Source organism: Heterodontus francisci, unplaced genomic scaffold, assembly GCF_036365525.1.
Source record: "Heterodontus francisci isolate sHetFra1 unplaced genomic scaffold, sHetFra1.hap1 HAP1_SCAFFOLD_631, whole genome shotgun sequence".
NCBI classification, from domain to species: domain Eukaryota; kingdom Metazoa; phylum Chordata; class Chondrichthyes; order Heterodontiformes; family Heterodontidae; genus Heterodontus; species Heterodontus francisci.
The window spans coordinates 175,419-198,154 of NW_027141253.1; the positions used below are offsets into that span (position 1 = coordinate 175,419).

A 22,736-nucleotide genomic window follows, 5' to 3' on the forward strand; every position below is an offset into this window, starting at 1 on the left:
CCAAGTGGATGAAGTATCAGTAGGAGAGCATTTAGGGGAAAGTGATTATTGTATCATAAAGTTTAGGCTGACTATGAAAAAGGACAAAGAGCAATCCAGGGTAAGAATAATTAACTGGGGGAAGGTCAACATCATATGGGGAAAGAATGAATCTGGGGCGAAAAATTGGAGTCAACAGTTGGCAGGAAAACCGGTCGATGAACAATGGGCTTCCTTCAAAGAAGAGACAGTTCAGGCACAGTCAAGGTATGTTCCCTCGAAGGGGAAAAGTAGAGCAAACAGATCCCGAGCTCCATGGATGACAAAAGAGGTAGAGTTAAGATAAGAGAAGCAAAGAGAGAGAAGGGAAGTGCTACGACCAGGTGAGAAGGCTGTCTCGGGGTCTTTTACTGTCTGCACTTGGTCTTATTGTAACAGGATTTTTAATGTTAAACACACTGTGTTTTGAGCTCCTCCTTTTGTGATTCTTTGTTCACCGCTTTCCAATAATAAGGCAAAGAAATCAACAAACCAGGTTTTCTGAGGTTTAAAGAGAAAAAGTGAAATTTATTAAAACGTAAAATTAAACTCTAATATGGTTAACGCCTACGGAAATACAACACACCCACGCATGTACATGTGATACACACATGCAAATAGGGACAGAAATTAGAAGAAAAATTATAAGGTGAAAGGTTTGAGGCTGTCTCTAACGTGGTTTTCTTTAGTGTGTTTCGAGCTCACTTGATTGTAGGTAGTCTTGCTTTTTGTTGGGCCCCAGTGTTCTGCTTAAACTTTGTTCACATAGGAGACTTTTCTCTCTTTGAGGTTCACATGTTTTTCACAAGATTCAGTTCCGTGGGAAAGAGATGGAAGCAGGCAGGACTGGAAAGGAGGTTCTGTTCTAACCGGGAGCACATGGCTTTCTGCAGATTCTTTGTAGCAAGTTCAAATCAAAAAATTCCAAGACCTAGTTAGTCATGTGACTAAACTGGTCTGACCACTTCTGCTTGTGTATTCGGCCATTTTAGCAGTTAATCTGGAATGTCTACTCTACATCCAATAGCTGCTGATCAAAGGTCCATTGTGGATTAAATTGGAGCAGGGAATAGCCCCTTTGTGCTTTGAAGTTTGGCTGTTCATATGCTAATGTCTCTCCAGCAAAAATCTGGCAATTGTTTTAAAGCCAGTACTTTCTTCCCCAACAACAGTTTTTAAAGTCAACGTTCATGCGGTGAAATATGTGTCTCCTTCTTGGCAGGTGGGGCCTGCGTGACACCTCCACACCCAGGGGAATGAAATGCGATTGGAAAAGAAACATCACATTTCATTAAAAGGTTTGAGAGAAGTAGAAGATACAGAAAGAAAAACATGCATTTCTCTCATTCATTTCCATTCATTCATGAATCCTGGAATTGTTAAATTTGTCTTTTCTGGGTGGCAGTGCTGCTTTAATTTCCCCTTTTTGGTATCCCAATAAATATGTGTTTCTTTAGGGGAGTTTTTTCTCCAGTTTGCCCATTTTCATGAGTGCACAGGGTCTTTGTGATGCAAAGGCTTTTGACTGTAGGGGATGGGTGGTTCCCTTTTCCTCTGACTGTGGGGGAGGATTCCTTCGTTCTCTGGGACACTCCTGCCTGCAGTTATTTGTGGAGACTCTACTGCACTCTCCTGTGGCACTTCAACTAGGTCAGGCATTACCCTCACAGTTTCTCTGCCCTCTAGAGGTCTTTCTTTGTCTCTGCAGGTTCTGTAAATGCTGTTAGCAACTCTGGTGGGGTGCTTCTAGAATCTGCATTTACAAAGGAGGATGTGGGGTCTAACTTTTCACATTTTTCAGGGTTGGCTGACCGGACAGTAAGGGTTTTCATCCAGGATTTCTCCCAGACTTCCTTTAACCTTCCCTCTTGGTCACTTTTCCCCCTTCTCGTTCTAAATCTCTGCCAGCCTGTCCCCTTTTGTACTCGGCGGGAGTCCCTTACAGTTCACCAGCCCTCTGCTGGAGGGTCCTCCTAACACCGCTACAGGACTTAGGGGTGCAGGTTTCACTGTAGGTCGGGGTTTCCCCTCAACCTGGCATATGTGGCAACTCCTGCAGTACTCCACCACATCTTTGTGGAGTTTTGGCCAGTCAGACTGCTGTCTTATGTGGGCTTTGGTTTCTTGTATACCGGCATGTACAGCCACTGTAGTCTCGTGGACCCTTCTTAATATTTCTCCTCGGTACCTGTGTAGCACCACTAACTGGTGAACTACTGTCTACTCCTGGTCCTCAGGTCTGTGAGGAGAACTCCATTTCCTCATCAATACCTCATTCTTTAAATAGTAGCAATCAGGGACTCCCTCTACATCACTTTCAGACTGGGCAGCCTGTGCTAACTCTTGCAATACTGGGTCAGCTCGCTGAACCTTATCTCGGGAAAATTGGTTGAATTCATTCCCTGGGTTTTCTAACTTTCCAAAGAAAGTCTCGGACAGGCAGACCTGGTCTTCTGTCTGCAGTGCCAATGCAGTCTGCTCTGGGGGAGCTGATTTGATCATGGCCTGATCCACTACACATTCAGAGAAACTGCAGTGGACCGTCTCCTGCCACTGCCCTGGTCTCTCTGACCTCCTGCAAACTTTCTTTCACTACTGGGGGGGCTACCATCTTCACCCCCGTCAAATAATTACCTAGAAGCAGGTCAACCCTGTCCACAAGCAAACTAGGGACAATCCCTACGGTCACCGGTCCCTAAACTAGGTCGCACACCAAGTGCACCCGGTGTCTCGGTACAGGCATACACTGCCCTCCAATACCATTCACCACCATTTTGGTGTTCCCTGCATTCTCTGGGGGAAAGGTCAGGCCTCAGCTGGCCATTTTAGTGTCTTTTCAGTTTCTCAAAAGGCACAAAAAATGCTTCCACATCGTCCGCATTGAATTTTGAAATTAATTGAGCGAGTTTTAGCAATTTTGTACCCAGCCCTGAATTCTGCTCCTCCATATTGTCCATGCTTTCACTGGGGTTACTCTGTCGTCCCCTAGTTAACTCAAGCCACTTTAACTCTCTCTCTTCACATTCTTTCTGGAATATTCTTTCTCTCCCTCTCTCCCTTGTTCCATCTCCTGTCTTTCTCTCTCTCTTTCCTCAATTTCAAGTTTCCTTTGTTCCCGTTGTATCTTTGCTAACAATATCCTGTTGGAATCTACTTCTAACACTGCTTCTGTTTCTGCAGATTCAAAGGAAAAATGGTTGGTCACTAGTCTTAGGAGTTCGGTCTTCCTAGCCTTGTCACATACAGTGATCCCACACTGCTCAGCCATTTTCCTCAACTCCTCCATAGACAGTGCTTTTAACTTATCCCAGGTTACTTCACCCTGGCTTGGAGAACAATGAACTTCAATTGCAGACATGTTAATATTCAATCACACACAACCACAAGAAAACCTAGATTAATATTTTGCTCTTTTTGATTGGGAACAATTTGGTTTCCCACTTCCAATTTCACTCGTTTGTCTGTGGGTAAACTACTGGATGCTAGCACCCAAATTTCTGTTATGACCAGGTGAGGAAGGTATCTAGGCGTCTTTTACTGTCTTCACTTGGTCTTATTGTAACAGGGTTTTCAATTTTAAACACACTGTGTTTTGAGCTCTCCCTTTTGTGAATCTATGTTCACTGCTTTTCAATTATGAGGCAAAGAAACCAAAACACCAGGTTTAATAGAGGAAAAGTGGAATTTATTAAATCTTAAACGTAAACACAAATATGGTTAACAGCTACAGATATACGATGCACCCACGCTAGCATGCACACATGATGCACACATGCAGATACGGATAAAAAAAGAGAAGAAAAAATTATAAGGTAAAAGGTTTGAGGCAGTCTCTAACAGGATTTTTTTTACTGTGTTTTGAGCTCACTTGATTATAGGTAGTCTTGCTTTTTGTTGGGCCCCAGTATTCTGCCTAAACGTTGTTCACATAGGAGACTTTTCTCTCTTTGAGGTTCACGTGTTTTCACAAGATTCAGTTCCGTGGGGAAGAAATGGAAGCAGGCTGGACTGGAGAGGAGGTTCTGTTCCAACCTGGAGCACATGGTTTTCTGCTGCAGATTCTTTGTAGCAAGTTCAAATCAAAAAATTCCAAGACCTAGTTAGTCATGTGACTAAACTGGTCTGACCACGTCTGTTTGTGTTTTTGCCCATTTTAGCAGTTAATCTGAAATATCTGCTCTACACCCATTAGCTGGTAATCAAAGGTCCATAGTGGCTGAAATTGGAGCAGGCAAATGCCCCGTTATGCTTTGAAGTTCTGCTGTTCATATGCTAATGTCTCTCCAGCTAAGATTTAGCAATTTTTTAAAGCCAGCTCTTTCTTCCCCAACAACAGTTTTTAAAATCAATGTTTATGCAGTGAAATATGTGTCTCCTTCTTGGCAAGTGGGGCCTGCGTGACAGAAGAGACTGGCAGCTAGCATGAAAGGAAATCCCAAAGTTTTCTATCAGCATATAAATAGTACAACGGTGGTAAAAGGAGGAGTGGGGCTGATTAGAGACCAGAAAGGGGATTTACACATGGAGGCAGAGGGCATAGCTGGGGTATTAAATGAATACTTTGCATCTGTCTTTACCAAGGAAGAAGATGCAACCCAGGCAATGTTGAAAGAGGAGGCAAGTCAGACACTAGAGGGGTTTAAAATTGATAAAGAGGAAGTATTAGATAGACTGTCTGAACTTAAAGTGCATAAAACAGCAGGGGCGGATGAGATGCATCCAAGGATACTGAGGGAAGTGAGGGTGGAAATCGCAGAGGCACTGGCCATAATATTTCAGTCTTCCTTAGACTCAGGGGTGGTGCCAGAGGTCTGGAGAATTGCAAACGTTACACCCTTGTTCAAAAAAAGTGTAAAGCTAAGCCCAGTAACTACAGGCCAGTCAGTTTAACTTCAGTAGTGGGAAACATCTGGAAAAAATAATTCGGGGCATAATCAATAGTCGCATGGACAAATGTGAGTTAATTAAGGAAAGCCAGAATGGATTTCTTAAGGGAAAATCATGTTTAACTAACTTTCTGGAGTTTTTTGAAGAGGTAACAGAGAGGGTTGATGAGGGCAATGTTGTTGATGTGGTGTACATGGACTTTCAAAAGGCGTTTGATACAATGCCACACAACAGACTTGTGAGCAAACTTATAGCTCATGGAATAAAAGGGATGGTAACAACATGGACACGAAATTGGCTGAGTGACAGGAAACAAACAGTAATGGTTAATGGATGTTTTTCGGGCTGGAGGAAGGTTTGTAATGGAGTTCCCTAGGGATCAGTGTTGGGACCCTTGCTTTTCCTGATATATATTAATGATCCAGACCTTGGTGTACAGGGCACAATTTCAAAGTTGGCAGATGATATGAAACTTGGAAGCATTGTGAACTGTGAGGAGGATAGTGTAGAACCTCAAAAGGACGTAGACAAGTTGGTGGAATGGGCAGACAGGTGGCAAATGAAGTTCAATGCAGAGAAATATGAGGTGATTCATTTTGGTAGGAACAACATGGAGAGACAATATAGAATAAAAAGTGCAATTCTAAAAGGGGGTGCAGGAGCAGAGGGACCTGGGTATATAAGTGCATAAGTCATTAAAGCTGGCAGGACAGGTTGAGAGAGCAGTTCATAAAGCATACAGTATCCTGGGCTTTATTAATGGGGTCATAGAGTACAAGAGCAAGGAAGTTATGTTGAACTTGTATAAGGCTAGTTCATCCTCAGCTGGATTATTGTGTTCAATTCTGGGCACCGCACTTGAGGAAAGACGTGAGGGCATTGGAGAGAGTACAGAAAAGATTCACTAGAATGGTTCCAGGATTGAGGAACTTCAGGTATGAAGATAGATTGGAGAAGTTAGGACTGTTTTCCTTGGAGAAGAGAAGACTGATTTGAGAGGTGATTTGACAGAGGTATTCAAAATCATGAGGGGTCTGGACAGAGTAAATAGAGAGAAATTGTTCCCACTCGTGAAAGGATCGAGAATGAGAGGACACAGATTTAAAGTATTTGGTAAGAGAAGCAAAAGTGACATGAGGAAAATCTTTTCACCCAGTGAGTAGTTAAAGTCTGGAATGCACTGCCTGAGAATGTGGTGGAGGCAGGTTCAATTGAAGCATTCAAAAGGGAATTAGACAGTTATATGAAAAGGAAGAATGTGCAGGGTTATGGGGAGAAGGCAAGGGAATGGAACTGAGGGAATTGCTCTTTCAGAGAGCCAGTGCAGACACGATGGGCCGAGTGACCTCCTTCTGCACTGTAACAATTCTGTGATTCTGTGTATCATTAACTGATCTTAACAGATAAAAAATGTAAACATGCTGCATTAAACTTGCAATATTTCAAAATCAACATTCTTTGCAGTTTGTGTATAATTCAATATTAAATTCTTACCAACTTCTACGATAGATTTCCGAAGTTCTAGCTCTGGAAAGATACAACAAAAACATTGTGATGAATATTAGAAACTAAAGGCCGGCTCGGGTCACGGAGAAAATCCCGACCCGAACTCAACAGAATCACATCGGACACAAGCCCAATCCGGCCCGAGTCCCTCCATTTTTTCCCTGTGCCTGACTCGACCACCGGAATGTTCCCTTTCCCTACCTTGCGACTCCCAATCTGCAGGAAGCTGCAGCGTGAGTGTGATGACGTCATTGAGACGCTCATTCGCTCACTGCACAGACTCAGAGTTTCCCTCTTTGATGTCCCGGATTCCCAGCTCAGGTAGGTTTTTTATTTTTAACACTTCTTGCTGTGTGTGTCCCACCTGAACCTGGTCTGACCCAGACCCAGCCTGACCCAGGCTCGAAAGCCGGACCTGGAAGAGTGACCCGACCCGAACCCGACACATGTCGTCGGGTCCTCTTTAGGTTCGGTTCGGGTAACCGGCCTTTATTAGAAACGATGGCCGGACTTGTACGCCCCCTGCAGGAATGGCCGGTGGTAAGCGGCTGGGGGGGTGGGGGTGGGGGGAGGGTGTGCGGTCGTAAAATTGAATGGGAGGCAGGGGTGCCGTTCCTGATGCCTTCCCGACCCCCTGCAATTTTACAAGGTGCGGGAGAGGCGAGGAACAGCCCGACCGTGCCAGGCCAATCGAGGCCCTGAAGGGCCTCCTCCCAATGGCTGAGGCCCAATGGGAGGGGGCTCTCCTGATCGAGCACGCTGTTCCCTATGGAGGGTCCTCCCACGGCCCAATTAACCCCACTGCACTACACTCCCCCCACCCCTCGCATCACCGAGGCCCGGCCCATTGATCCCGGTGAGGCCCCAGACACTCCTCTTTTTTCCAGGCCGGCGTCCACGATCCTGCTGTGGCTGGGTGCAGTCCCAGCAGTGGCCACCGCTTCTAGTGGCGCTGCTGGGACGGAGAGCTGCTAGTCTGCTGATTGGCCGGCAGCTCTTGGAGGCGGGACCTCCTGCTTCAAATGGGTGGAAGTCCTGCCCAAGGTCAATTAAACACCTGGGGCACATTAAATCCTGGCATGGCACCCAAGCCTGGCAGAGGCAGGTTCGCCCCCAACCTTTGGGTTGGTGGGCGGGGCCTCCCGTTCAGCATAAAATTCCAGCCAATTACTTTATGAAGCAAAAGCAAAATACTGCAGATGCTGGAAGTCTGAAATAAAAACAGAAAATGCAGCAGGTATGGCAGCAGCTGTGGAGAGAGAAACGGAGTTAACGTTTCAGATTACCAACAAGTACAGACACAGGGAAAGGGAGGTGGGGAGGAAAGAACAAAAGGGAAGATCTGTGATAGGATGGAAGGCAGGAAATATTAACAAAAGGGATGGTAATGGGACAAGTAAAGAAACAAAATCTGGGTCTGGAGGAGGTGTAAATGGGAATAACACAAACAAAATCAGCTACCAATCAAAAACAAAAGAAAACTAAAAACATAACAATAAAAAATTGAGGGCAGTGGTTATTGTCTGAAATTATTGAACTCAGTGTAGAGTCCAGAAGGCTGTAAAGTTCCTGATGAAAAGATGAATTGCTGTTCCTTGTGCTTGCATTGAGTTTCATTAGATCAGTGTCGGAGACCGAGGACAGAGAGGTCAGAGAGAGGTGGGCGATTAATATAACTGAAAGCTCAGGGTTATACTTGCAAACGAAATGGAGATGTTCCACAACATGATCGGCTAATCTGTGCTTGGCCTCCACAATGTAGAGGAAACTGCATTGTGAGTAGTGAATACAGTATACTAAATTGAAAGGAATACAAGTAAATCACTGTATCACCTGGAAGGAGTGTTTGGGGGCCTGGATGATGGGAAGGGAAAAAGTAAAAGGGCAGCTGTTGCATCTCCTGTGCTTGGATGAGAAGGTGCTGTGGGAAGGAATTTACTTGAACACAGGGATTTACTCCGTCTGATATTCTTTTCCATTGATTTGAATAAGGAGGAATTTGATCTGGATTCTTAATGAGTAAATATTCCAGTGCACCAGTTCTGGAATTCATCAGGAAACTGTGCATTTCCATCCTGAGATTTACCATCTATTACTCTAGTGATTTTCTGATATTCACTGGAAGTGGGAAATCTAACCTATCTTCTTGTGCAGAGGCAAACAAAAAAATAGTTTCATGAATTAATGAAAAAGCAAAAAGGTGGAACAGAGCTCCATTTATTGATGTTACTCTGGATTATTCTTGTTTCATATTTGCCCAAGAAAATGTTAAAAACATACTTACAATAAGAGGAACAAAATTGCAGATTATTTAATAGGCAACCGAACTGTGTGAAAGTTATTAAAAATACTGAAAGTTTAACAGGGTTTTCTATGTAACAGAAAAGTGGGAGTTGCAACTATTCCTTTATTTTTCACTTTAATGTTCAGTCTCCTACACCCACCCCCCGCCACCCCTCCCCCGCCCCACCCGACCCCCAAACAAACATTCAATAATGAAATAAAGCTGGTCTACTTTCCACATTTCACTGGTATAAATCTGCAGTCCTGAAATCCCACAGGGTTCCTCTTGTCTCCCAGTCTAACTTCAATGGAAGATCGGCAGAGCCCTCAGTGATACCTGGTTTTTATTCTGTTTCTGTAGGGATTCCTCCAGGTTTCCACTGAATTTTCAGTGGGAGACTGGGAGAACCCCCACTGGATTTCCAGGCCTGTAGATATATATTGTCATTTTTCACAGTTACATTGAGAATGTACCTTTAATACGTCGATATTGTTTCACATTCCAATAAATCACAGCAGACAAAGCTGCAATTAGAAGACAAAGGGTCACGAGCAATGGTACAGGCCAGGCAGGGTCAACAGGGAAGATATCACCTGTAAAGTAAACAGCAGTGAATTAGATAATGATATTATCAGCAACAGATACCATCTGGAAATCATTCTCTCAGAATATCCAATATAGTAAAAGTTCATGAAGTGGAAAACCCACAGTTGTTCTGGCAGCTTCCTGCCGTAACTTCAACAGGAATCCACTGAACAGACAGAAATACCAGCATTGAACGTTATTAAATATCCTGTTGAGAATGGAACCTCTGCCCACTTCAATCACTGTCACTGATGTTTATTATTATTGTTGCCTCTCTCAGGACATTGGTGTTTTCTCAGCCAAAAAAGCATTTTCAGTTTCCCCTTTAAACTTGTATTCTGGATCTGGTGGGACCAACACTCCCACACTTTCTGACCTCTGTCTGACAGGGTGTTCTAACTGTGCCTCGAGCTGCCAAAGCCTTTTAAATTGTGGAACCTCCCCCTGATGCTGTGAATTTTGGTGGAGTCAGCAGCAGAAGCCGGGGACTGGAGTAGCACAGCACACAAAGAGACACGGCACACACAGAGATACGGCACAGACAGAGATACGGCACAGACAGAGATACGGCACAGACAGAGATACGGCACAGACAGAGATACGGCACAGACAGAGATACGGCACACACAGAGATACAGCACACACAGAGACACAGGACAGACAGAGATACAGCACACACAGAGACACGGCGCACACAGAGATACAGCACAGACAGAGGCACAGGACAGACAGAGATACAGCACACACAGAGACACAGCACACACAGAGATACAGCACACACAGAGACACAGGACAGACAGAGATACAGGACACACAGAGACACAGCACACACAGAGACACAGCACACACAGAGATACAGCACACACAGAGACACAGGACAGACAGAGATACAGGACACACAGAGACACAGCACACACAGAGACACAGCACACACAGAGATACAGCACACACAGAGACACAGCACACACAGAGATACAGCACACACAGAGACACGGCACAGACAGAGATACAGCACACACAGAGATACGGCACAGACAGAGACACAGGACAGACAGAGATACAGCACACACAGAGACACGGTGCACACAGAGATACAGCACACAGAGAGATATGGCACAGAGAGAGACACAGCACACACAGAGATACAGCACACACAGAGATACAGCACACACAGAGACACAGGACACACAGAGACACAGGACACACAGAGATACGGCACACACAGAGATACGGCACACACAGAGATACGGCACACACAGAGATACAGCACACACAGAGATACAGCACACACAGAGATACGGCACACACAGAGATACGGCACAGACAGAGATACAGCACACACAGAGACACAGGACAGACAGAGACACAGCACACACAGAGACACAGCACAGACCGAGACACGGCACAGACAGAGACTTGGCACAGACAGAGAAACGGCACACACAGAGGCACGGCACACACAGAGATACAGCACACACAGAGACACAGCACAGACAGACACGGCACAGACAGAGATACAGCACACAGAGAGATATGGCACAGAGAGAGATACGGCACACAGTGAGATACGACACAGACAGAGATACAGCACACACAGAGACACAGCACACACAGAGATACGGCACACACAGAGATACGGCACACACAGAGATACGGCACACACAGAGACACGGCACAGACCGAGATACAGCACAGACCGAGATACAGCACAGACAGAGACATGGCACACACAGAGACACGGCACGCACGGAGATACAGGACAGACAGAGATACAGCACAGACAGAGATACAGCACAGACCGAGATACAGTACAGACAGAGACACGGTGCACACAGAGATACAGCACACACAGAGATATGGCACACACAGAGACACGGCACAGACAGACACAGCACAGTCAGAGAAACGGCACACACAGAGGCACGGCACACACAGAGATACAGCACAGACCGAGATACAGCACAGACAGAGACACGGTGCACACAGAGATACAGCACACAGAGAGATATGGCACAGAGAGAGATACGGCACACAGTGAGATACGGCACAGACAGAGATACAGCACACACAGAGACACAGCACACACAGAGATACGGCACACACAGAGCCACGGCACAGACCGAGATACAGCACAGACAGAGACATGGCACACACAGAGACATGGCACGCACGGAGATACAGGACAGACAGAGATACAGCACAGACCGAGATACAGTACAGACAGAGACACGGTGCACACAGAGATACAGCACACACAGAGATATGGCACACACAGAGACACGGCACACACAGAGATACAGCACACACAGAGACAGAGCACAGACAGAGATATGGCACACACAGAGATACGGCACGCACGGAGACACAGGACAGACAGAGATACAGCACAGACAGAGATACAGCACAGACAGAGACACGGTGCACACAGAGATACAGCACACAGAGAGATACGGCACACAGTGCGATACGGCACAGACGGAGACAGGGCACACACGGAGACACGGCACACACAGAGATACAGCAGCCGGAAAGTTTTTCCGGCCTCGGTTTATAAACAGTGGCTGGGATTTTATGAGTTCTGCGGCGTTCCCGACACCGTGACCAGAAGTTGGCGTAACTTCTGCTTCCGCCATTATTCCTGTTTCACAAGCGATTTAAATGTAAGTGAACTGTGCGGCGACGGGCACGGGGACACGTGGGAGTATGCAGTGAAGACCACCTTTCATTGGTGGAACCACCATCACTGGGCCAAAAGTACCAATGTCACCACAGCGATAAAACATTGTGTTTGCAGCTGCAAAGATCAGCAGCCTTCCTGTCATGTAAGTCTCTGCACTGGAACCTGAAGTAAAGTTTGAATTTAATTCAAAATGCTTTTGCCTCCCTTAATTTTTTATAATCCAGCACCAACTTCATATTATTTATTTCTTTTGCAGCAGAAGCAAAGCAGATGTCAGCCAGCAGGCAGTGTCCCAGCCCATGGTTCAGTGATGTCACCCTGCAGGTTCTCCTCCAGGCTATCAGGGAAAGGCAGGAGGTCCACTTCCCTGCAGATGGAGTCAGAAGACCCTCCCACCTGACAAAGGCAGCCTGGGTGGAGGTAGCAGAGGAGATCTCGAACTGTGGGGTGGCACGGAGAACCTGGGTTCAGTGTTCCAAACGTATCAATGACTTGCTCGGATCGGTGAGAGTAAGTGATCTTGGCAAAGCTGTTTCATTGTTTTTCTCCCTGACTCCATCTCTTTAAGACAGAGGGCAGACAAGGAATGCAGTGGAATGTGTGAGCAGTCTTGGTGCCGTACACTAAACGATTGTGCGCAAAGTTGACGATTGGCATTGTTGATGTTCTTGGATGTGTTGTGTGAAAGTCAGTCCTGAACGAGTGATGTTTACAATGGTTGTGATTCATCTTTTGACATGTCATTCTTTCTGCACTGTCTCCTGCAGGATAAACGCACCCACAACCAGCGAGTGGGCAAAGACAGGTGGAGGTGTTCCAGACATCAGAGTCCAGACAGCGGCTGAAGAGGAGGCTGTCGAAATTGTGAGAGGGCGGAGGCAGGTCAATTACAGATGGCGAGGCAAGGTCCTCAATAAAGATGAAATGTCATCTTCAGTCTTGCAGCCGTATGTGTACAGTAAAGGGAAGTGTGTGAACTCATACTCAGCTGGTGATTAATGTGCCTCTGTTTGTGTCTCCACTGCAGGTGTCCACACTCGAGTGAACGCCATGAGGCCCAAGACTCCTCCCCCGGAGAGGAAGAAGAAGCCAATTCCCCAGAGGGTGCACCATCACCTGCCTCTTCTCCCACCTCCGCCAGCGCAGATACATCCACACGGTCTGCGGGGGATTTAAGATTAGAATCTGGGTCACAATCTGGTGTGCACGACACAGACACGTCCCAGCAACTGATGGAGCAGGTGCCAGCCGGGTCCCCTGACAATCGGAGGACTGCTGGGGATCAGGCCCCTGCTCAGCCCCTCGCTCACGGTGATCCTTTGACTGTTGCTTTGAAAAGTCTGACGGATGTGCAGCAAAGCCATGTGGGAAATATGTCGGAGATGCCTGAGGTCATGTGTGGCTTTGTGCGTGTCATGGAGGAGTCCATGCAAGCCATGACGTCTGCCATGTCCCAGGCATATGAGTGTATGGCTTCCTCAGTCCAGAGTCTGGTGAGCTCTGTGGTGAGTCTGGTTGAGCACCCGAGCCATATGTGATCTGACCTGTGCTCCATCACTGTTGCTGTGGGCTCCATGCAGCAGAGTCTAAGCGAGAGGGAGACGAGGAACCTGAACCTCCCTCCAGGTGCTCCTTCCCCTCAGGGAGACAGGCAGGTGCCATTGTGCACACAGATGGAGGACGAGCGCATGCCAGCTTCCCTGGGGCCTTCCTCTCAGGACACCCCCAGAGTAAACAGCCTCTCGTCCTCCCCTCCGACATTGACTCTTATCTCCAGCAGTCGAGCACACAGGGGATACTCACGCACCAGTGCTGCAGACCCCCAGTATGATGGAGCCATCAAGGCCCCGTTCTTCCAGTGGACGCCCACCACGGTTATCCACAGCACTGGGGCAGTGCACTGAGCAGACTGCCTCCAGCTCAGCTGCTAATGTCAGGGTAGCACCTAGACGTAGTGTGAGAAAACGTAAAAAAAACAGTTCTGAGCACAAAGATGCTGTAAATATTGTACACATCTTCCAGAAGTTTAAATACATCTTCATTTACTTTAATATTTGATGCACTCTCGTAAATCATTTGCTTGGATTCAGATGAAAAGGAAAATGTTCATTGGAGACCAATGGCAGGAACACATTGATGCTTGCAAAGCATTTCAGAAAGTTCCCAGTCTCCATTTATCATTGACATTTGAATCTTCAGTCTTCAATGATGGCTGTTTGTTGTTTGATGATTAATCACTCTTTTCACTACTAACATACTTTACATTTGTGATTCTGTGGTCACACCCTTACTTTCTTTGCATTGGTGTATTCTCGGTTCCATTGTAGCACAGCAAAGATTTCAGCTCCCATGGTACTGGACAAATTGGGTGTATGAGACCCAAGTCACTGCTGTTTTTCTGAACAATAAATAAGCAGGGTGTTGCAATTCAGCCCTCTGTTACCAGTCAGCTGAAACATCGAGGCAATGAGCAGTTCACTTTTAAATGCCTTCAAATTGCAGCCAGGTGGAAGACACTCCCACTATTATTTGTCTCCTCCCATTCTCCTTGCTATCTTTGAGTGGCCACGTTGTTTGCATTAGCATTGGAGAAAATGGTGTGTGTACAATTTAGAGCAAGTCTCCCAACTTCCAACGTCCTCCTGCAACCTTCCAGCCTGAACCCATCACCCTTGACCCACCCAATGTAACCAAAGCCCTTACATCTGATACCATTGAACCACCTCCCATTAAAGTGTTAAAACTGAAAAGATTCCATGGATATGTTTTTTTACCAAGTTCACCGAAAGGACACTTGAGATGTTGTTGGAAGACAACCTGTGCTACAAACCACCAGTGATTTGGGCTCAGAAAACAACAGAACCCTTGGTGACTTGGGGAAAAATGGTGACAGAGAAGTCAATTGTGAAGCTTTATGGAGGTCAGGAGGTCGACTCTTTGTTTGGGGTTTGGACATTGTTTTCAATTTAGTTGGATGTGAACTGTTTGCAGACAGTTGGTGTTTTTCTGCCAAGGGAAAAAGAAACCACCTCCTTCTCTGACTCTTTGCAGAAATCCTGCAAAAATCCAGTGTGGGGGAGCTAAAATCCCTGGTGCTGCAGAACTCCTGAGAAGCTGAGAAAAATCCTACAATTCAGCGTGTGCTGCTGGAAAAACCCTGATGCCATTTTTCTCCTGGAAAGCCGACTGGAATAACTCACATCTCCAGAACGGACTGCTTCTGAAATGATCCCAGTGACCCATCTCCGTATACCTGGACGCCAGACCATAAAAGGGACAACTAACTTCCTTCCATATCTTCTCTTTCTTTGGCAAAAATTAGCAAATATTTAGCCAATAGTAGTCTCTTTTTGTCTTTTTGTAACAGACCTCTGCAGAGAGAATTTCTGTATTTTTCCCAGTGTGTGCAAGTGTAATTGGGGAATTTAAAAAGGGAACTTTCATATTTCAATCTGTGTGTTAATGTTTGCTTTGTTACTGATTAAGTCTTGTTTTGTAATAAACTGATAATTTTGTTGTTTATTAAAGAAACCTGGTTGGTGTATTTTAATCTGGGATAAAAAAAAATAGAGTGTGTGATTGGCTGGACCAGTAACCGGGTAAACATTTAAATATATGTTGTGATCTGTGGAGAAGTGGAACTAGAAAAGACTGCACTCCTCCTGCCTCGGTCACAACACTGTGATCCCTAGTTTGAGACTCCCCAGCCAGGGGAAACATCCTCCCAGCACTGATCCTGTGAAGCCTCTGAAAATTATATATGTTTCAATGAGATCAGCTCTCATTCTTCTAAACTCTAGGGAATATCAGCCCAATCCACTCAATGTCTCCTCACAGGACAAGCCCATCATCCCAGGAATCCACCTGGCGAACCTTTGTTGCACTCCCTCTAAGGGAGGTAAATCCTTTCTGAGATAAGGAGACCAGAGATGTACACTGTACTGCAGGTGTGGCCTCACCAAGGCCCCATACAACTGCAGTAAGACTTCTTTACTCTTAACTCGTTGTAATAAAGTCTAACATGCCATTTGCTTCCCTAATTGCTTTCTGTACCTGCACTTTAACTTGCTGTGATTCATGTACAAGGACACCCAGATCTTTATCTATTTATTTTATTTAGAGATACAGCACTGAAACAGGCCTTTCAGGCCACTGAGTCTGTGCCGCCCAACAATCACCCATTTATACTAACCCTACAGTAATCCCATATTCCCTACCACCTACCTCCACTAGGTGAAAACCCACGCGGTCACAGGGAGAACTTGTAAACTCCGCACAGGCAGTACCCAGAATTGAACCCAGGTCGTCCCTGGAGCTGTGAGGCTGCAGTGCTAACCACTGCACCACTGTGCCACTTCTGAATAATAACATTTCTCAGTCTCTCATCATTTAAAAAATATTCTGCTTTTCTATATTTCCTACTAAAGTGGATAACTTCACATTTTCCACATTATATTCCATCTGCTACGTTCCTGCCCACTCACTTATCCTGGATAAATCCTTTTGCAACCTCTGTGTCCTCCTCACAGCTAACTTTTCCACCTAACTTTGTATTGTCAGCACATTCGATCATTACACTCGATCCCTTCATCTAAACCATTGATATGGATTGTAAATGTGCAGCAGCTCGAGCTCCGGGTTGTGGAACTTGAACAACAGCTGGTGTCACTGTGCGTATCCGTGAGGATGAGAGCTTCCTGGATAACACGTTTATAGATGTGGTCACCCCACAGCTTTAGAGTCGGCAGGGAGAGAGGGAATGGGTGACCACCAGGCAACCAAGAGGAGACAGGCAGTTAGTGCAGGAGACCCCTGAGTGCGTCTCACTCTCCAACAGGTATTCAGTACTGAATACTGAGGAAGGTGATGGGGAGTGCAGCCAGAGCCAAGGCCATGGCACCATGGGTAGCTCAGCTGCACAGGGGTGGGGGGGGGGGAGGGGGAGGGGGGTGCGGCAGAAGGAAGACTGGACGAGTGTGGGAGAAGTTTGCTGAGCTTTTGCTTCTATAACTGTTATTTGAGTAAGTAGATTAATATAATCCTAGTGAATACGTATACATATATTCTTTCATATATGAGTTGAAAGTATAGCTACATATTGGTACAAAATGGAGTATTTGACCGAGGCATTGTGGGACAGATTAGTTAGCTCACAGTTGGAGCTTGGTACAGCATGGCACAGATACCAAAAGGGGGCCCCTCTTATCTGTGTAACTGCAGACTGCGCGAAACCCTCAGGAATGCAGGCCCAATTAAAAGTGACAGTTGGAAGACTCAAGGATAATTGATTGGGCCTGAGCTCATCAATTGGTGTTCAGGGGCTTGCATGAGCTGATCTCGTAGCCACATGATGCCGAATGAGTAATCTAATTGGTAATATGTGTAATGTATGTCATCAAGAACCGTTATGATTGGATTATGTCCAGCCGGGATGGGCTGAGTAACTGTATGTCCGTTGTGGATTTCCTTTGTCCGGTGGAGTAGCACTGGACCGCTTTTAGGTAAGGTGTGTCCCCATGATATCATGAATAAAGTGTTTATTCTCAACGTCTGCGTCCGGAGAATTTGTTGAATAATTGGGCATAATCTGGATTTTTCTCCAACAACGAGCCAGTGTGATAGGAGATTCGATAGTTAGGGCAATTGACAGGCATTTCTGCAGCCACAGACGTGAATCCAGAATGGCGTGTGCCACCTCTGTAAGATAAAGTTCACTGACACTGTCCCGCTACCATTCACCAGTTAGAGAAACAGCTGGGAAAACAAAATGCAATTGTAGCGGCAGTAACCATTGGATACCTTTCCCCAGATTATGGGCTGGAATTTGATGAATTTTGTGAAAATTTATATCCTCCCCTTTTATTTAGAGATACAGCACTGAAACAGGCCCTTCGGCCCACTGTGTCTGTGCCAACTATCAATACTAATCCTACACTAAGCCCATATTCCTACCACATCCCTATATTTCCCTACCACCTGCCCATACTAGGGGCAATTTATAATGGCCAATTTACCTCTCAGCCTGCAAGTTTTTGGCTGTGGGAGGAAACCGGAGCACGCAGCAAAAACCCACGCAGACACAGGGAAAACTTGCAAACTCCACACAGGCAGGACCCAGAATTGAACCCAGGTTACTGGAGCTGTGAGGTTGCGGTGCTAACCACTGCGCCACTGTGCCATCCGATGTCAGGTGTTCTGCCCTATTTCAATAGTAACAAAGAGGAAATCCCAAAAATCCCCTGTGAAGGGAAAGCTCTGCTTGATTTCCCAAATACAGAAAACCCAGTTAGTGTCTGAATTAGAACTCAAGTGGTTCCTAATATTCCAGCTGTGGGATTGAGAGAAAATCCCCAAAATCCACTACCGGGAAATGGGAATGAGGGGCAAGGAGCAATTCCGCCAGGGTCCAGAGGATGATCCCAACCCTTAGACTATTCCGAACTACAGGCATGTGTTTAACAATTAGGACCAATCAACCCACAAACATGTCCCATAGACCTAAGACAGGGCTTGTAGGTGTTTCAGAATGACCACCCAGTCTCGAAGACAGAGATATGAAGAACGTTATCTTGTCCACCCTTACCTCAGATTAGTGAGGTAATCTTCCTTTTATTGTTTTTAACTGGGATACTGCCCTGAATGATATGATCACTGCTTTGAGAATAGATAACATAGACCTGGGGGAAAAGATATATCAAACTAAACAGGGCCCTCATGAAAGCCCCACTGTATTCGGTGACTGACTATACATTATTTACGAGATGTTACAGGGAAATCCCAATGGTAAGACTCTGAATGGAAAAGATGAAGCCACTTTTAAAAATGTATATCTGAAAAATATACAGCCTGCCTTACAAACAGCCCGAGGTCATAATGTTAGTCACAACTCACCCTGGACTGATCGACGTGAAGCAAACACTGCTTGGATGTATGATAAAAACTAGAGCCAGGATTCCCAGAAAGGGAAACCCATCCAAGTAGTAGAAAGATCCCGCGCCCTTCCGTCTGCACCACACCTTAAACAGTCAGCAGTGTGCTATAATTCTGTCAAACTGGAGCAATAAACAGTCGGGAACCAGGGTGGGAGATTTAACAATGATCAAATCCACCCCCTTAGACCTCACACCTGTCCAGTACTATAGAAACTAAAATAGATGCATTGGACTCTAATTTGTAAAAAAATGTCTGTTATTATACAGGCCTTGGTAACCACCCAAACATCAGGATGTCCCGTGGCACAAACCACGAGTGCACCTTCACATGGGACTGGAAACCCTGACTGACGGGGTCTGGCCCCGCCAGCCTGGTCTGAGGTGGGGTTCAGACGAGACGGTCACGGTCGACTGGTTGTTTCCACTTTGCTGCCTGGGGGCAGACAGTAAAATATGCCGATAGACACTGGTTCATCTGTCACAATTTTACACACCCCACACCCTCGCACCATCTTGTGACAGGGAAAATCTGCTTCACTATCACTGGTGTTACAGACACTAAAGTTTCAGCTTACCCCAGAGATAGTATCAGTTTTACTTTGGGCACGATCCCAGTATAGATTGTCAAACTGTGTATATGTATATGACCAATGAAAAGGGAATTTTGGACAGTGATCCTCTCCACATACTGACAGCTATTGTGGATTACAATCCAAACTGTTTATGGGTTAGTTCAGGATCAGGGGACATTGTACAAATTTCAGACACTCACTCAGTATTTGCCATTAAACAGCCTGAACCCATTGCTTTACTGACTCACTCACTGCCTGCTGTTCATGCTTTAATCACTGATCATGTAGCAGCTTTTGCTGAGTCTAAACACGATTGTGGAAGAATGTCTGGTGAAATTCAAATTAATGGCCCGCCCCATCGCTCCTGTAAACGGTATCCTATTCTGAGGGAGAGTATTCCGTGTTTGTGATCAGTCATTGCCTCATTGGAAAAACAGGGGATATTACATAAAAGATCTTTCACTATTAACTTTCCTATACGGCCTGTTAGGAAGACAGATGATTCATGGAGATTTACTATTGACTATCGAACATTAAACAAAGCTTCCCCATGACAGAACCCGACCGTTAGTCAGGCTCCTTGTCTGTTAACATCTGTCCCTCCCAAAGCTACTGTTTTCTCTACACTTGACATAGTGAATGGTTTTTGGAGTATCCCAGTTGCTCAGGTGGACCAGTATAAATTCACTTTTACATTCGAAGGACAAGGGTCTACTTTTACATATCTACCACAAGACTTCCAGAACTCACTGTCAATATTCCACCAGCATATGGTACAAACTGTGAAGGTATTTTCAAAACCATCGATTCTCCTCCAATATGTAGACGACCTCCTCCTTGTTACAGAAACTGTCGAAGAACATTTCTTGCTTTGAAATGAACTTTTCGATCTGTTACAGAAAGTGGGATTGAAGGTGAACCTGAAAAAGGCTCAGTTGGTGCAGAGTGAAGTCACCTTATTGGAGATAAAAATCTCTGCGATGGGACTCAGTCCGGATCAGCATCAGGTCAAAGTTATTCAGAGACTCCCATTGCCTGTATTGAAGACGGCATTGCCATCCTTTTTGGGGTTGGGAGGATATCAGAGAAGTTTTATCCTGAACTTTGCAGATTTGGCCAAGTCAGTGTTTGAACTATTGAAAGGTGATGAGGAAGATATTCGGCCAGCAGTGGGTGATAGTCACACAGAATCAGTGAATGTTTCAAAACAGACAGCAATGCAGGTTACTGTCCTGATCACCCCAGACTCTAACAGGCCTTTCTACCTGCAAGTTAGTTCCACCCCTTCCAGCCTGACAGCAGTTTTAAGTCAGGAACAGCAGATAAATGGCACATTAATAAATTGCATCTGCCTCCTGTATTTTGAGAGGGACAGAGAATATATACTCAGCCGGTGAACGTCACCCACTCACTACCTTCTGAACAGTCACTTTACTGACATCACCAGACTACAGAAAGTGATTTTACATTCACCGCACACACTCCTTAATCTTCTATTAAAACCAAGTGATACTAAAGTGTCTTCTTAATGGATCAGCAAATGGACACTTGAGTTACTGCAGTGAGACTTGGACATCACCCCCACATGAACAACTCCTTTTCCCCAGATGTTTGCTTATGAGGGAAGTCCACACCAGTGTCCATTACCTGTGGTGGAGAAGGAATTAAACCCAGTAAAAGCCTGGACTATTCTGGAAGCCCAGAACGTGTGTGTGGACGGCTCGTCCCGACTACATTGACGGCCATCCCAAAACCGGTGTGTCATAGTTCACAGAGACGCGCCTGATTGGACAATGGGATTCCAACAATCAGAGCTGATAGCTGTCATCCTCACTGTCCATTACACAGCATAGTAAACAATTAATATTCGGTCTGATAGTTGCAATGGAGTTACGGTCTTGCTCCTGTATCACAAAAATGATTATTGTCCATCAAATGGTAAACCTTTATTACATTCTGGTCTCCTCTGTAATCTATGGGAAGTTCTCCAGGAACAAGTTCCCCCTGTCATGTAGGAAAGGTAACAGCCCATTGGAAAGATTCATCACCAAACGGTCAGGGTAACAATGCAGCCGACTGACTTGTTAAGGAATCCACAGAGAATGGATCATCATTATCAGGGTGGATGATGGATAAATCCAGATCCCAGGTACCTGTTGGAACAGTCGCTACTAAAACAAAAACCATCAATTTGACAGAACTCCAAACTTTGTTCACTCCATATGGTCAGGTCATAGAATGGCACCAACAGTGGTGTCCACTACCACAGCCCACCTGCTGGGCAAACCCCACAGTGTTTCAGAACCACAATAAAAGAGGCCCCTCCCTGTTAATGATTAAAAATAAGGATGATTCTTGGGTAGTTTACATTCTTCCTCAGCTTAAAGAGAAGATATTAGTCCTCTTTCATTCTCACCCAACGGCTGGACATTACTCAGCCGATATTACACGACAAAAGCTAACCTGTGCCTGTTGGTGCTGGAAATGGAACAGCATGTAGAACAATATGTCAATAGATACCGACCGTGTTTACAAATTAATCCTCCTTCCTGTTCTAATCACACCCTAACACTGATCACAACCTCCTCCTGATGGCCCATGGACACACTTACAGATTGATTTTATTGGTCCCTTTACAAAGTCTCAGGGAATCCATGAGTATGGTCTTGTGGAGGTGGACCAATTTACAAAATGGATAGAGACCTTCCCAACCAGGAACAATAAAGCACATACGGTCACATGAATCATTTTGAGTGATGTGTTCTGTAGGTGGGGAATACTGATACAGGTGGATAGTGACCAGGATCCACACTTTACTGGGAAATATTTACTCCCTGCAGGACATGCTCTAAATAAGGCAGAAATTGCACATTGTTCACCACCCACAATCATCAGGGATTGTGGAAAGGGATAATTGAACTTCAAAAACCATGTTAGCAAATTGTGTACAGAACAGCCCACTCAATGTGCTGACATGATGTCTCAATGTTTGATATCCCCTCACAAGGCAATGGGGATAAGTCCATATGAGGCTATGACTGGGAGAAAAATGCGGATACCGGGACACGTAACTCTGGAGAATAGAACACCATTAAAATTACAGCCGTGTAGTCAGACGTGATTGCAGACAATGATGGAGCATGTGGAAAAAGTGAACAGACTGGTGGCAGAAAACCTGGGAAGGTCACAAAATCAAGTTAAACAATGTTTTGACAAGAAAGTCAAACCATTCGAATATGGGGTTAGAGACCAAGTAATGTTACAACGTTTCT

The 22,736-nt window shown here is 45.5% G+C and overlaps 1 protein-coding gene across 1 annotated transcript in view; it reads right to left on the reverse strand.

Moving 5' to 3' along the window:
* The window catches only part of LOC137362543 (butyrophilin subfamily 3 member A1-like), a 111,052-nt gene that overhangs the window by 37,161 nt on the left and 51,155 nt on the right, over window positions 1–22,736 (reverse strand). The window contains exons 4-5 of the mRNA XM_068026932.1: window positions 9,169–9,288; window positions 6,400–6,432 (exon numbers count right to left, since the gene is read on the reverse strand). Coding sequence (XP_067883033.1) covers window positions 6,400–6,432; window positions 9,169–9,288 — 153 coding nt within the window. The remainder of the gene's footprint in view (window positions 1–6,399; window positions 6,433–9,168; window positions 9,289–22,736) is intronic.